At 34.5% G+C, this 15931-nt stretch overlaps 2 protein-coding genes across 2 annotated transcripts; both read left to right on the forward strand.

Moving 5' to 3' along the window:
* The first annotated feature begins 2653 nt into the window (after positions 1-2653).
* On the forward strand, positions 2654-4909 carry LOC127727886 (uncharacterized). Its single transcript, XM_052235049.1, has 2 exons — positions 2654-2982; positions 4034-4909. The coding sequence occupies exons 1-2, from the start codon at positions 2751-2753 to the stop codon at positions 4522-4524; spliced, it is 723 nt and encodes a 240-aa protein (XP_052091009.1). The 5' UTR covers positions 2654-2750; the 3' UTR covers positions 4525-4909.
* A 6943-nt stretch (positions 4910-11852) lies between these two features.
* Positions 11853-14609, forward strand: LOC127727889 (uncharacterized). Its single transcript, XM_052235052.1, has 2 exons — positions 11853-12166; positions 13736-14609. Exons 1-2 carry the CDS (start codon positions 11935-11937, stop codon positions 14224-14226), a joined length of 723 nt encoding a protein of 240 aa, XP_052091012.1. The 5' UTR covers positions 11853-11934; the 3' UTR covers positions 14227-14609.
* The last annotated feature ends 1322 nt before the right edge of the window (positions 14610-15931 follow it).

A 15931-nucleotide genomic window follows, 5' to 3' on the forward strand; every position in this document is an offset into this window, starting at 1 on the left:
AATTTGTGTTATAAAAGAAATAAAATAATTTACTTATATTTGTTTCCATTTGTTTCATGTCTATTTTAATTAAAAACACAGAATTCATACACATAAAAAAATAACCTATTACCAACCCAAAAAAAAAAACACTTGTCAATTAAAAGTTGAATAAACAATGTTTATACAGTATAATCCTTTGTTTGCACAAGTTTTCCCCCTATTCCCACATGAAATTTTAACTTTTTTACCAGATTTATAAAAAGTGGGAATAGGAGGAATGAACCCGCTAGGCGAAAATAACCTATTACCAACCCAAAAAAAAAACACTTGTCAATTAAAAGTTGAATAAACAATGTTTATACAGTATAATCCTTTGTTTGCACAAGTTTTCCCCCTATTCCCACATGAAATTTTAACTTTTTTACCAGATTTATAAAAAGTGGGAAAAGGAGGAATGAACCCTATCTGATTGTTCGCCTAGCGGGTTCATTCCTCCTATTCCCACTTTTTATAAATCTGGTAAAAAAGTTAAAATTTCATGTGGGAATAGGGGGAAAACTTGTGCAAACAAAGGATTATACTGTATAAACATTGTTTATTCAACTTTTAATTGACAAGTGTTTTTTTTGGGTTGGTAATAGGTTATTTTTTTATGTGTATGAATTCTGTGTTTTTAATTAAAATAGACATGAAACAAATGGAAACAAATATAAGTAAATTATTTTATTTCTTTTATAACACAAATTCAACAGTAGATTCAAGCAAGCATTTTAAGTTAACAGCACTAAAACAAATAAAACATATTACACACACATTAGAAATTCACAGTATATAAGTCTATTAAAGTTTATTAATCTATTCAACGAGAAGAAGGTGGGAGGCTGCATCACCAAACTGTACTGTTGTGACTTCCTGGCTGCGTAGTCTAACCTTAAGCTCTTTTAATCTGTTGTTGATTTCGACATACTTTCGTTTTTGGGCCACTCTCTTCCCACCGGCTGCATACTGGATCATGGTCAGGGCGTTGAAAGCTTCCTCATGATTCATAAGTTTTATGAGTTTAAAGATGTTTCGATGTTGGTGCTGGACATGTTTCTTAAGCTTGCTGTGCCATCCCTCTAGATGATGTGTAGTCATCGGTCCCTATGTTGTGTAATGGTCCAAAAGGTGACTATTCTGTTCGACCCAGTATGTTGTTACATAGTCTGTAAAGGGCGTGTAGTTGGTGTTAGTATCAATCTGATCTATGTCGGTTAGGACATTAAACCACACATCTTCGATCATAGTACGTGCCCACATACCATCTATGTAGATTTCATCAATAGTTTTTGGTAAAACTGGTAGGTTCTTCTTGCGTTTGTTGTACATGCAAATCTTGTAAGATGGGAAAGTTTGTTATAATATTAGTCTATCATCAATTTATATGTTCGGATGACAATTTTTTTAAGTTTACAAATTCAATGATTTTTTAATCTTACTTCTATTTATCTGACTTATTCTTTGTTTTAAAGTAATTCTTTGAATAAGAAAAAAACATATTACAAATAAACAGTGTTTTAATTTTTTTTTTAAATAATATTATACCTAACAGTGTTAGAACTGTTCGGTGTGAGCCAAGGCTCCGTGTTGAAGACCGTACTGTGACCTATAATGGTTTACTTTTATAAATTTTGACTTGGATGGATAGTTGTCTCATTGGCACTCATACCACATCTTCTTATATCTATTAGAAATATGTTTTCTTTTAAAAAATACAGGTAAATCTTAGGTGAATTTTTAATTAACCTTGATTGTTATAAAAACAAATTATTTATAAAAACATCTATTATTATTTGCAAGTGGGAATAGAAGGAATAGTGATTTTTAAAAGTGGGAATAGGAGGAAGACACCGCCTAGCGGAACATATATAAGTTCTAAATTTCATAAGTGAAATAGAATATACCCCGTCTTTAAAAAAATACATCCCAATTTTTGTACGTATGGTATTTTTCAGTATAACAAATGTGTATAAATTGTCACTGCCAGTCATATTCTTTTTTGAAGAAAAAAATAGTTTGTTAATTAAAAAGGAAGTGAAAAATAGCACAAGACTCCCCTTTGTTGACGAATAAACATAGTTATACATGAAAGGGGTTTCAATTGGAAGTCTTGCCAAAAATAACTTGTGTCTTTAGCTAATGATAACATAATAATTTATACATTAACTAAAAAAATTTGTTCCTGTAGCACGCGCATATGTTAATTAATTAATTAGTTTTTTTGTTTGTTAAAACTTCCCCCTAAAAAAACCATGCCACCCAAATGCTCGGTGTGTTCCCTTGAATGTCTACTTTTTCTTCGATAACTTCCAACAAAATGAACGATCCGAGTTATTTTTATTTGTTTTGTTGAATTCATGCTCAACTAAATTTAAAACATAATGAAATACCCCCAAAAATTATCAAACGGTTTTTATATAGCTTATATTGGGGGTATTGAATAAAGTCTGCTGGATGCATATGAAATAGAATACAATAGATAATCAATATTGACTTCTAAAAATAACATTCTAGATCGTACTAGTATTTACCTTGAACCTGAATAAGTTATTTACGTTGTTTATATTTAGTAATCGGTTTTTTTTCTTCGTTTAATTTCTACAACTTGCGAGAATCTTGCTTTCACGCTATATAAAAGCCGAAGAGGCAAAATGGTATCAAAAGGAAACGGACACGTCATAGTACATGTATCACCTCTAGACTACTAGCTAAAAGACAATCAGCAAAACATGTCTTTTATCCCAGTGCTTTGGAACCGCTACAATCAAAGGCAGAATGATTCTGATGACTTGTTCCACTTCATGGATGACTGGAACCCCATGCCCGTCAGCTGGGGATATGGCCGCCCCATGATGCAGAGAAGACGCAGACCTGAGAATTCACTTGCGGAAAGAAAATGGACATACAGCGTGAAGCTTGGAGACTTCGACGAACAACATGTCAAAGTGAAAGTAGATGGTGGTAAGTTTTTATTTTTCGTCTGTGATGGGACAATGTCGTCGAGGGCATCGTTATCCATAACACTAGCAGGAAAAATATAGAAATATATTTTTTTACAGAGACAAGTGACAATGGCCATTCCTATTTTAGTCTGTTTTGATTTTGATTTTTTATCAAGTTCAGGAACTGGTCATTAGTAACCTGAAAGGGGGGGGGGGGTCTTGAAAATTTTGGGAATGGAGAGGGGAGGTGTTGAATTTTTCAAAACTTCAGATTGGGCAGCATCAAAAATTTACAAGATTTTGGCAAATGTGTATTTTAAACATGCAAAATTTATAGCTGATTTGATGAATACTCTAAATCAAAACAGAAGTGTCTAAGGGAGCTACCATTTGATTTTTATGGGGGGGGGGGGGGGGTAATATTGATAGTAACTGTTGTTTCCTTACATGATTAATCGCAAAACTAATGATTGAGCATATATTTCAATGGTTCAAGATGATATTAAGGAGTCAAGTGTGGCATTTTTAATATTTCTTTACGTGAATAATTTCCTTTTATGACCTGGAGCCATGGAGTAATATAAGGCGACCCACACCCAACGCTTCCCATTACAATAAAGTAAAGAAAATATAAATTTTCGGCATTAAAGACATAATTTTTTCCGCCTCGATCCGCTCGACTCATTTCTTTAGAAAAAAATCCTCAGTTTCATCATATATTCTTCCTGGAAAGTATTTGTTATCGGAATTTAATTTTTGTACTTCTTTACAGTAATAAAGGCTAGAAACAGTTTTAATGAAGGTGTGGTAAATGTCACTGAGATCATAACAGGCATATCTAGATAAAGTTCCCTGTAATCACAAACAACTTCCCCACTTGAAGATTTATTTTCAATACGACCGCTTGATTTTTTAGGGGGAGGGGGATTGTGGACGGAATATTAATATAATTTCACTTGTGCACAATTTTATCCTAGATTATTAAAGAATTGACAGAGTTGAAAATTTAAAAATTGTTCGTGAGCGCTAAAATTGTTATGCACGTTTCAGAGTATTTTTCTATGTTTCAGGGAAAGTAATTATTCGTGCTAAGTACACAGATGGTAATGATGAATGGGGAGATACTGTCGAGCGAACAAGGACAGTCCAGATACCAGAGAATGTTGATGCTGAAAAAATTCACAGCTTCATGAAATCGGATGGAACTATGATGTTAGAAGCCCCGTATCGTCTTTCAGAGGAGAAGCAACTCCAAGTTGTACCACAAGAAGGTCGTTCCTTGGTAGCCAGTGACAGCCACAGTAATTTGATGAAATTTAATGTCGAAAATTTCCGCCCAGAGGAGGTAAAAGTATCTTGCAAAGATGGAATGTTGACAGCACACGGTGAACGAAAGAGGTCTGAAGATGGTCATGAAGTTCGTGAGTCGTTCTGGCGTCAGATGACAGTTCCACGGTCTGTGGATGGGAAAAACATCGAATGCTTCAGAGATGAGGAAGGGAATCTTACAATCCGTGCACCAACGGTTGAAGATGTTGAAATGGAACAAGCAAAAAAGTAGATCCAGGATGACTTTTAATTTCAATTTTATTTGTCATCTTCATAATTGTATTTCATAGACTTTAGACATTTGAACTCATCACTATGTTCATTGTAAATGTTTTTGAATGACGAAAACGCGTAATTCTTGTTTAGATAATTGTGTTGATTTTCCAATGATTGAATGCTGCATACTTTCAGTTCTATCAAAAGAAAAATAAGACATGATGTTTGCAAATTCAGATATTTTTGTTATTTAGAACAACATTTTAAGAAATTCTTGTTTGACAATCATGTGTATTCTGCAAGGGAACAATCGTTGACTTTTTCATAATGTTAGAGAACATATATGTTATTTTATTTACTTTGTTGTTGTCAGAGATAGACATTAAATATCATGTGTACAATGATTTTATCACTTATTTATCAAAGTTCAAGGAAATTTTGATAATTTCAAAGTTGTTGTACTTTAGAATGATTTTTATTAGACTACGCGTTTACTTGATTGATTTCAAAAATTTTGTATAAATGTTTAACATTTGAATTTGATAAAAAAAAACTTGCTTCTAAATTAGTCAAATTTGAAACTGTTTACTGTGAATATAGAAATCCTGCATCGTGCTCAGTTTAAAAGTTATTGCTTGTTTATACATCTGGCTGTTTATATGAAAATCAAAGAACTGTAAATGAAATTGGTGTGGCCTGACATGGAAAATCAGCATATCAGCATTAAAACTATTAGATTGTTAGCTGACTTGGCCTATAAGGCCATGCTCGATTTTGCCATCACTCGGTATCCGTCGTCGCAAACTTTAAAAAAAAAAACATCCTCTGAAACAACTGAACCAATTGTAACCAAACTGTACCTGGATGTTCCTTATTGAATCTAGTTTTTAAAATGTATCCAGGGATCTGATCTGTGATCAAACAAGGCCGCTGTCCTTTAAATAGAACGCATTGGTAAAATTAAAACAGAACTAAAGGGTAAAAATGTTCTATCTTCTATCTGATTTTAAGAAAAACAGTACGATTTATTTTGGAGTTATTGCCCGTGAAATGTCAATATTTTGCAAATTCCGAAGTTTTGATTATTATATTGAAAACTATTATATAGAGAGAATTTCAAAACAGTAAAATTGACAGAACAATAACATCAACAGATAAGTCACATGGACGAAATCATCAATTGACCCCTTACACGGGTTATCGCCATCAAAAGACGATGGTTACTCTATGCTTTGCATTTTTAGCTCACCTGGTTCAAATGCCAGTATGAGCTTTTTCTATCACTCGGCGTCTGTCGTCGTTGTCCGTCGTCCGTTAACTTTAACAAAAATCTCATCTAAAACTAATTGGTCAATTGGAACCAAACTTGGCCACGTTCATTATTTTGTGTATCTGGTTTAAAAATGTGTCCGATGATGACCAACATGGCTGACATGGCTGCTAACTTTTACGTCATGTGGCTTCTGGCGGACAGTTGTCTTATTGACAATCATATCACATCGCATGAGTTCTGATAGAATGCTGTTAGTTCGATACATTTTGATTTAATGGAAAAGGAATGTATAGGAAAATACGTCTGTTTTGTCGTCATATCATTAGAAATTCTTACATCAAGGTATCAAAAAACCTACGACATATAACGTTAAAATTAACTTGGTAAGAGCGAGCGACCGGTAATATTCAACAGTAAAATAACAAAAATACCAAACTCCAAGAAAAATTCAGAAAGGAAAGTCCTTCAACAAATGGCAAAATCAAAAGTTAAAACACATCTAACGATGGGAAAACAACTGTCATATTCATGACTTGGTACATGCATCTTCTTATGTAGAAAATGGTGGATTAAACCTAGTTTTATAGATAGCTAAACCTCACACTTGTATGACAGTCGCATAAAATTCCATTATATTTCATTACTGTTAACGTCACAGTTCAATTTGGGGTCGTCATCGTGGTCCGCGTTTAAGTAATGTTGATAACATTAAAAACAAATCCATCGGTTGGGAAGAAAAAAAAACAACTACACGTTTAACTGCAGGATAAAAAAAATATTCTTACATTGTAGGAAAATATATAATTTATCTGTACTCGCTACGAAACAAGAGAAAAGCTCGATTTGCCTCGCTGTTCTCTCTGTTTCTAAAGCTCGTACAAAATAAATTCTAAATTTTCCTAAAATGTACAAATATTGTCTATATATGTATAAATGTACTTTAACTGAGGTTGCAACTTTTTCAGGCAAAGGTGATTGAGTACAGATTTTGATGTTTTTCTTTGCAGTTTTTGTTTTAGAGGTTTTTGGCTTCCAAAGTTTTGGTCATGTCAAGAGTGCCTGATAAAAATTATTCCAGATGTGAGAGTTTTAATCAATGATATATATTATATATATTTATTTCATATCCTCTGAAATTACATGGCAGTTGTGAATTAAATGTTGCAGGAATAATGTTTGAAAGATCTTTTTATAAAATCCCCATTAATTCTGAGAAGCTCCAATTATGACAAGCAAAGCTATTCTTCCTTCTGGTATGTTAATTTTTATTATTTCTCCACTGAAATTACAAGGCCAAATGTTTTCAAATTTTATAAAATTGTTGTGGGAATACCATGTTGTTCTGGATGACAAAGCTATCAACAGTGTTGTTGTTCTGGATGACAAAGCTACCATCAGTGTTGTCATTGGTTAACTTACGAACCATACTGAGATAGTTAAAAACCAAGTAATCAAATTCTGGTACGTTCATACCAACTACAACTGAAGATAAGATTGTATAGATGAACATGTAACATTAAATGAGCTGGACAACCTCGACTGAAAACCACAAAATTACCACTAGGTAAAATAAGGAAACTTGTAAAGTCTGATAAATACTTAAAGGTTCTTGGAAAGTACTGGAAAAGCAATGTTCGGTTAAATGTGTATTTCCCTCGGCTGACAGTTTTGATTTTTATACTTTGTATTCTACTCTACCATATACTATTAATAATATTATAGACAGATAAGTTTCCTATATCTAATGGAATGGTATTCAATGATCTTCAACTGCTACTTTATTTGGCCTTTATAACTTCAAGCGTCACTGTTGAGTCTTTTGTAGACTAAAGCGTCTGGCGTACACATTTTTATCCTGGTATCTATGATGAGTTCATTCTAATAAATCTTGATTATCAAATCTTTTTGTGCCGTCAGAGTTTCTTTTGTAGTAGTAAAACTCACCAAAATACACATATGGGACATACAAAAATAGATCAATAGCCTAAACTTCTTTTTTTTTGTATAGGGATGGGGGTGGGGTGGGGCTGGGTGGTGAGGCAGTAGCTCATATATTACTATTTATGAAAGGTATTGAATAACGGGTCTTTAAATGAATGAAGTTTCAAATATTTGAGGACAAAAACTAAAAAATGCAAAAACTGATATATCTGATTATCCGTGATGGCTCTGACGTCATATGGTATTTTTTGAGGGCTTGCTGGAGCCTCCTAACGTCAGAGAAATGTTTGTTTTAGAGACTTCTTGTGTACATTTGAAGGATTATTTTTGGTCGATTTAAACAATTCATTACTTTTTTCGAATTCAAGTGCCAAAATAAACTCTTCTTCCTTATCCACCTCAGTTCTCACAACAGAAGCTGGATACCAGGAGACTATAAACATATACTATACGTTTATCGCTTCATATCGTCTACCACCTGTATTTGATCGTTAAAGCGCGTCATACAAAATGTGCTTCGGTCAAGGCTTTTGATCCCAATAAAATTACAAAAAGTAGCATTCAATTCTTAAATAAAATTTTGGCAATAACATTCAAAAATTTACAGTCAAATGTTTCCTTTTAAACATGCAGATAACAAAGCACTGTATAATCAATACATCTGTCAGTCCCATCAACCTTTGCACATCTGTCAGTCCTTCCAACCTTTACACATCTGTCAGTCCCATCAACCTTTGCACATCTGTCAGTCCTATCAATCTTTACACATCTGTCAGTCCTATCAACCTTTGCACATCTGTCAGTCCTATCAACCTTTGCACATCTGTCAGTACTATCAACCTTTGCAAATTTGTCAGTCCTATCAACCTTTACACATCTGCCAGTCCCATCAACCTTTGCACATCTGTCAGTCCCATCAACATTTGCACATCTGTCAGTCCCATCAACCTTTGCACATCTGTCAGTCCTATCAACCTTTGCACATCTGTCAGTCCCATCAACCTTTGCAAATCTGTCAGTCCCATCAACCTTTGTACATCTGTCAGTCCCATCAACCTTTGCACATCTGTCAGGCCCATCAACCTTTGCACATCTGTCAGTCCTATCATCATTTGCACATTTGTCAATCCTGTCAAGCTTTGTACATCTGTCAGTCCTGTCAATCTCTGCACATCTGTCAGTCTTGTCAAGCTTTGCACATCTGTCAGTCCTGTCAATCTTTGCACATCTGTCAGTCTTGTCAAGCTTTGCACATCTGTCAGTCCTGTCAATCTTTGCATATCTGCCAGTCCTGTCAAGCTTTGCACATCTGTCATTCCAATCAATCTTTGCACATCTGTCAGTCCAATCAACATTTGCACATCTGTCAGTCCAATCAATCTTTGCACATCTGTCAATCCAATTAATCTTTGCACATTTGTCAGTCCAATCAACCATTACGATTCGTCAGTCCTCTCAACCTTTATATGTATACACAAGCTTTTTTTAGACTCGGTATAGTTACACAAACTATACTCATCATAAGCTCTATAGAGCTTTCAACCGAATACATACGAAGATGTACAATAATGTAAAAAGCATAATCATGCAAGCAACCTAAAAATAGAGAAGCATACATAAAAGTAAGCACAACACAGTCATGGCAAAGCAAATTATTCATTTATTTCAAAAGCCTTCAAAATGTCCATTTAAACAGCAGCACTATACAGGTTTTTATCAAGAGAAGAACGTCAATCTTCAAGCTGTCTTAGTATAATGGTCCATGCCACGACGGAAAGCACAGAGATTTGGATTAAATCCAAATCAAGTAATCACTAAGCCGGTTGTAGCTGAAAAACTTTTTCAAAACTTTTGGATAAAATAGGCAGGACACTGACTGGTCTGTAATTTGATTAGTCTAGTTGACTGTTTTTCTTGTGTAGTGGTGTAGCTAACTTGAGCATCTTTCAATGGTTTCTATCTTTTTTGTATTGAATGTATTGAGAATTTTCTCTACTCTGTCTGGTGTTATTTTCTGAAAATTAAAGTGGATGCTCTCACCACTATGATTATTTTATTTCCACAATGCTAGGGTGATAAGAATATATCACATCATTCCCGACTTTATTACCAACAGTAGAGAAAAAAAATAAAATGTTCTGCTACCTTTACACCTCTACCAGTCTAATCAACACTTGAACATCTGTCAGTCCCATCAACCTTTGCACATCTACCAGTCTAATCAACATTTGAACATCTGTCAGTCCCATCAACCTTTGCACATCTACCAGTCTAATCAACATTTGAACATCTGTCAGTCCCATCAACCTTTGCACATCTACCAGTCTTATCAACATTTGAACATCTGTCAGTCCCATCAACCTTTGCACATCTACCAGTCTTATCAACATTTGAACATCTGTCAGTCCCATCAACCTTTGCACATCTACCAGTCTTATCAACATTTGAACATCTGTCAGTCCCATCAACCTTTGCACATTTGTCAGTCCTATCATTATTTGCACATTTGTCAGTCCTACCAACCGTTGCACATCTACCAGTCTTATCAACCTTTGCATATCTGTCAGTCTTATCAGCCTTTGCACATCTGCCAGTCATATCAACATTTGCACATCATTCAGCCCTAGTCCCTTTACACATCTGCAAGTCCTATTAACCTTTGCACATATGCATTTAAACAGGTACGAGTAATATTGCAAATAATTGACACATTGTGCATCTTTCTTATGTTTTTTTTATTCCAGTCACGTGCATACTGTAGAAGATCGTATGACCTCTAGATGTCATTGGATTTTTCAGTGTCTTCGGTTGTTTTTCTCATTGACGCCTACCCTCTTCTCCTTTTATTCATATTCAGTATCCTTTCAAGTCAAACTTCGTATAAATATATATTAGTTATGTGTTAAATTCAGGATGATGATGTTGGAGTGGTGTATAACGTCCAGTGACAAATATTACATGCATATTAGGACGGGATAATGTGATATGCATATGAACACTGCTTTTTACTAGACTGACACCCTGAGTCGGAATTTTAACGTGCTAGTTCAGATGATTACAGTCCGCAGGAAGAAATGTCACTCAACCCGGACACATTATTCAATATATATATATAGATTGAGCCTATACTTAAACTAATTTGTTTAATAAAGTACGTTTGCGTCGATCCGAAATGAAAAATGACCATTATGCTAGAACATTATATGCTTAAATGTATAAAAACCCCAAGGGAAATGCAGACAAACAGCTTCATCTAAAAAAACGTTTAGAATATTATAATAACATTTTTCTATGCCAATTTTTAGTTTTGGGTACCTATCTGAATGTGTAAATGGTCGCCCTCATGGAACATTTAAATTCAGTACCCCAAGAAAAGGGAAATAGAATATAAATCGATTTAAAAATACATCCCAATTTTGATGGTATTTTTTAAAAGTATAATGTGTATAAATTGTCCGATCCTTTTGAAAAATATTGAAACCCCCTGTGTTGGCGAATTTAAATAGTCATAAATGAAGGTTGAAGTCTTGTCAAAATAACTTGTGTCTTTTGAAAACTAGGAAAATGATAACAACATTAATTGAAAAAAATCTTGCCGGTTCCCGTAGCCCATATGTTATTAATTCGTTATTTTTTTTTTTGGTAAAAAGAAAAAAAAAAAGACCTTTCCCGAAACGAACCCATGCCTACCGAAAAGTTGAATGATCGGTGTCGTGACAATGAAGGGTTTCCATGAATATCCAATTTCTTTTCCATAACTTCCCACCAAGTGAACAAATTATTCAAACATTTTATATTTATTTATTGCATTCATATATCAACATAATTCAAAACATAACGAAATACTCCAAAACATAAGACATATACGCTCAAACGGTTTGTATATTATATAATAGCTTATTTTGGGTGTCTAAACTAAAGTCTGTTTAATGCATGAAATCGAATGTAATAGAATACAATAGAAAAGATAATCAATATTGACTTCTAAAAATAACATTCTAGATCATACTAATATTTAACCTTGAACCTGAATAAGTTATTTACGTTGTTTATATTTAGCAACCGGTATTTTCCGTCTTTCAATTTCTACAACTTGCGAGAATCCAGCTTTCAACCTATATAAAAGCCGAAGAGACAATATGGTATCAAAAGGAAACGGACACGTCATAGTATCAGCTCTAGACTTCCAGCTACAAGATAAAAATCAAAAACATGTCTTTTGTCCCAGTGCTTTGGAACCGCTTCAATCAAAGGCAGAATGATTCTGATGACTTGTTCCACTTCATGGATTACTGGAACCCCATGCCCGTAAGCTGGAGTTATGGCCGACCCGTGATTCAGAGAAGACACAGACCTGAGACTTCACTTGCGGATAGAAAGTGGACCTATAGCGTGAAGATTGGAGACTTCGATGCACAACATGTCAAAGTGAAAGTAGAGGGTGGTAAGTTTTTATTTTTTCGTCTGCCATGATTATATTTTTGTACAACAAATGGAAGTTTTTAACGACCTTGACTAGCTATACAGCCCTTGCACGGTCGGTATATTTTTGTACACAGACAAGTGCCATTATTATACCTTACATATATTTCAAACAATTCTATTGGGTAAAACGTTATCACGTGACATGGAATAATTCAGTTAATTTTCATTCAATTGCAAGGAAGAACGAATAAATTAACCCTAAAAATTTACACTAGCGTTGAATAACCCTATTATTCACCGGCGAATAACCTTTTTAATTTTTTGATTTGTACTCATGAAAATGACGTCACAGACGTAAATAAACAAAATGGCAAGGTTGAAGTTACAGGAAGCCTATTGATCGAGAGAAGAGGAAATAAGGTTTTTGACGTGCATCTTGTGCTGATGATATCTCTAATAACGGTCCTTTTCATGGCCATAAATATTTTACAAAAAGAATCTACCTTTGTTGTACATATACGAGACTTCTAAGACACAAATTACATGTATTTTTGAACGTCAACTTGTGTTTGTTATTGACTCAAGTAAGGGCAAGTGCTTTAACAATGATTCAAAATTCCCTTCCACTGTTAGTTCGGTATAATAAAACAATTGTGGCCCTTAAAAGCGATGAATATCCAAAATTGTCAACCCTTAAATGTTATTTCACTTCGGGCTGCGCCCTCAGTGAAATAACCTTCTCGTGTTGACAATTTTGGATATTCACCTTTTCAACGGGCCATAATGGCCTACTCCTGATTTAGATTTTTTTGTTTAGAAGTGATATTCAATGGAGAAAACGAGGGAGCGCTAAAGTAACCATGCATTATGAAATTATTTATTTTATGGTGTTGTATAAGGTATAAGCAGCTGCTTTTTTTAATTGGGGAGGGGGGGGGGGGGGGTGGGGGGGGGGGGGGGTGGTTGTACGAGATTTATAAATATGAAGGCCAGATGTGGTCTCAATTACCCTTTTCCCCCTCTTCTTCCGTGTATAGTTTCTTCGTTGAAGCCAGATGTTCACAGACACTTTTCTCATATTTTTTTCCCTTTATACCTTTATATAACACAAACACAGTTTTAAGGTATATATGTAAAACTGAGACTAAATCCTGTGTTATTTAAAGGAAGGTATATAGGGGGGGGGGGGGGGGTTGAAACTTAGGCCTGTGACGATGTTTTCCAGTTCGAACCAATCCCCGAAGTTCCTAAACAATTATCGTCACATTTCGTCTTTCTTATTACAAGTAAAATTCTGTGACGTAATAAACGAAGAAAACGATAGTGTGTCGGCGATGTAAACGTTCATGTGTGCACCTGTCCAGTCTACGGTGCTATCGCAATATCATCGACAGCAATATGATTAAGGGACGACCATTTAATTTAATTTTTTTTGGGGGTGGGTATATTGTGGACGGATATTAATATAATTTCACCTACTAGTATTTACAATTATATCCTAGATTAATAAAGAATGTTACAGAGTTAAAAATGTTCTTGGGCACTAAAACTGTTAAGCACATTTGCAGAGTATTTTTCTTTGTTTCAGGTAAGGTAATTATTCATGCTAAGTACACAGATGGTAATGATGAATGGGGCGATACTGTCGAGCGTACAAGGACAGTCCAGATACCAGAGAATGTTGATGCTGAAAAAATTCACAGCTTCATGAAATCGGATGGAACTATGATATTAGAAGCCCCGTACCGTCTTTCAGAGGAAAAGCAACTCCAAGTTGTACCACAAGAAGGTCGTGCCTTGGTGTCAAGCGACAGTCACAGCAATTTGATGAAATTCAATGTCGAAAATTACCGACCAGAGGAGGTTAAAGTATCTTGCAAAGATGGGATTTTGACAGCCCAAGGAGAACGAAAAAGGTCAGAAGACGGTCATGAAATTCGTGAGTCGTTTTTTCGTCAAATGACAGTTCCACGGTCTGTGGAGGGGGAAAACATCCAATGCTTTAGAGATGATGAAGGGAGTCTTACTATCCGTGCACCAACGGTTGAAGATGTTGAAATGGAACAAGTAAAAAAGTAGACCCAGGATGAAGTTCAGTTTACTTTCAATTCGTCATCTTCACAATTGCGGACTATAAACATTTGAACTCATTACTCTATAATTTTTGTGTTCATTGTTATTGTTTCAGAACGACGAAAAAAGATAATTCTTGTTTGGATAATTGCGTTAATTCTATTGTGAACCAATCACGGAATTCTTGCAAATATGGATTATTTGTTGTTAAGAACAAAATATTGAGAAAAGCATAAACATTTGATTAACAATCAGGTGTATTCTGTAATGGAACAATCATTAAATGTTGCATTATTTTAATACAATCATTGACTATTTGTAATGGAACAATCATTGAATATTGCATAATTCTAGTTCAATTTAATAAAGCGAACATATTTTTTATTTTATTTACTTTGTTGTTGTCAGAGATAGACATTAAATATCATGTATACAATGTGTTCATCACTTATTTATCAAAGTTCATGGAAACATTGATTGCTATAATATTGAATTTCAAACTTTGTACAAAAAAGAGGCGAAAGATACCAAAGGGACATTCAAACTAAAGTCGAAGATAAACTGACAACGCCATGACTAAAAACGAAAAAGACAAATACACAAACAACAGTACACAAAACACAACATAGAAAACTAGAGACTGAGCAACACGAACCTCACCAAAAACTGGGGGTGATCTCAGGTGCTCTGGAAGGGTTAGCAGATCCTGCTCCACATGTGGCACCCGTAATTTAGAATGATTTTCATGAGGCCACGGTTAAACTAATTTTAGTTCTTTGATTTCGGTTCGCAAAAGATTTAAACAATTTAAAAACTGAAATCTTTGTTAGCCTCTTCCCATGGTCGAAAATTGTGTATAAATGTTTTACAGTTGTATTTGATAAAATACCTGCTCCAGCATTTAGTCAAATTTGAAACTATTTAAGGTTAGTTCCCAATTTTTCCGTGGATACAGAAATCCTACACCATGCTCAGTTTAAAAGTTATTGCTTGCTGTCACATCTCTTTGTTTTTATGAAATCAAATGAAATTGGTGTGGCCTGACATGGAAAATCAACCTATCAACTATAAAACTAAAAGTGATATTTAACAAACCCCTCTTTTATAAATGGATATGAAAATAATGAAATGTGTAATGGTCTGGAATCGGACACCAGGTCCTGTCCATCAAAAGAGCGAACAAATAATTAAACAACTACATTTCACCATACGAATATAAACATTAAACGAAGACATAACTTGACTATTGACTTAGACATTCACACACAAATGTGGTGGAGTTAAGCGTATGATATTAGAACAAACTAAACTAAAATAAAATTTGGAATGGACTGTCTCATCAGATCGCTTATAAGCAAAAGAGAGGCGGAAGATACCATAGGGATATTCAAATTCTTATGTCGTAAACAAACTGAGAATGCCATGGCAAAAAAGAAAAATTACCAAGAGACGAACAACAGCAACAAGAATACCACAAAAAGCGTGGGTGATCTCAGATGCTCCGGCAGGGTAATCAGATCCTTGCTGCTCCAAATGTGACACCCGTCATGTTACTCCTATAGAATATGTTCATAAATTATATCAAGGATTAAGCATCACCCAATAGCGTTTATGTAAATTTTTCTTACTCGAAACTTGACCGAATGTGACATTTTGAAATTGTAACAATTTTTTTAATCATAAAGGATAGACAAGACTGTTACCAGTATTA

The sequence above is a fragment of the Mytilus californianus genome, unplaced genomic scaffold (assembly GCF_021869535.1).
Source record: "Mytilus californianus isolate M0D057914Y unplaced genomic scaffold, xbMytCali1.0.p SCAF_2, whole genome shotgun sequence".
Classification (NCBI taxonomy): Eukaryota; Metazoa; Mollusca; class Bivalvia; order Mytilida; family Mytilidae; genus Mytilus; species Mytilus californianus.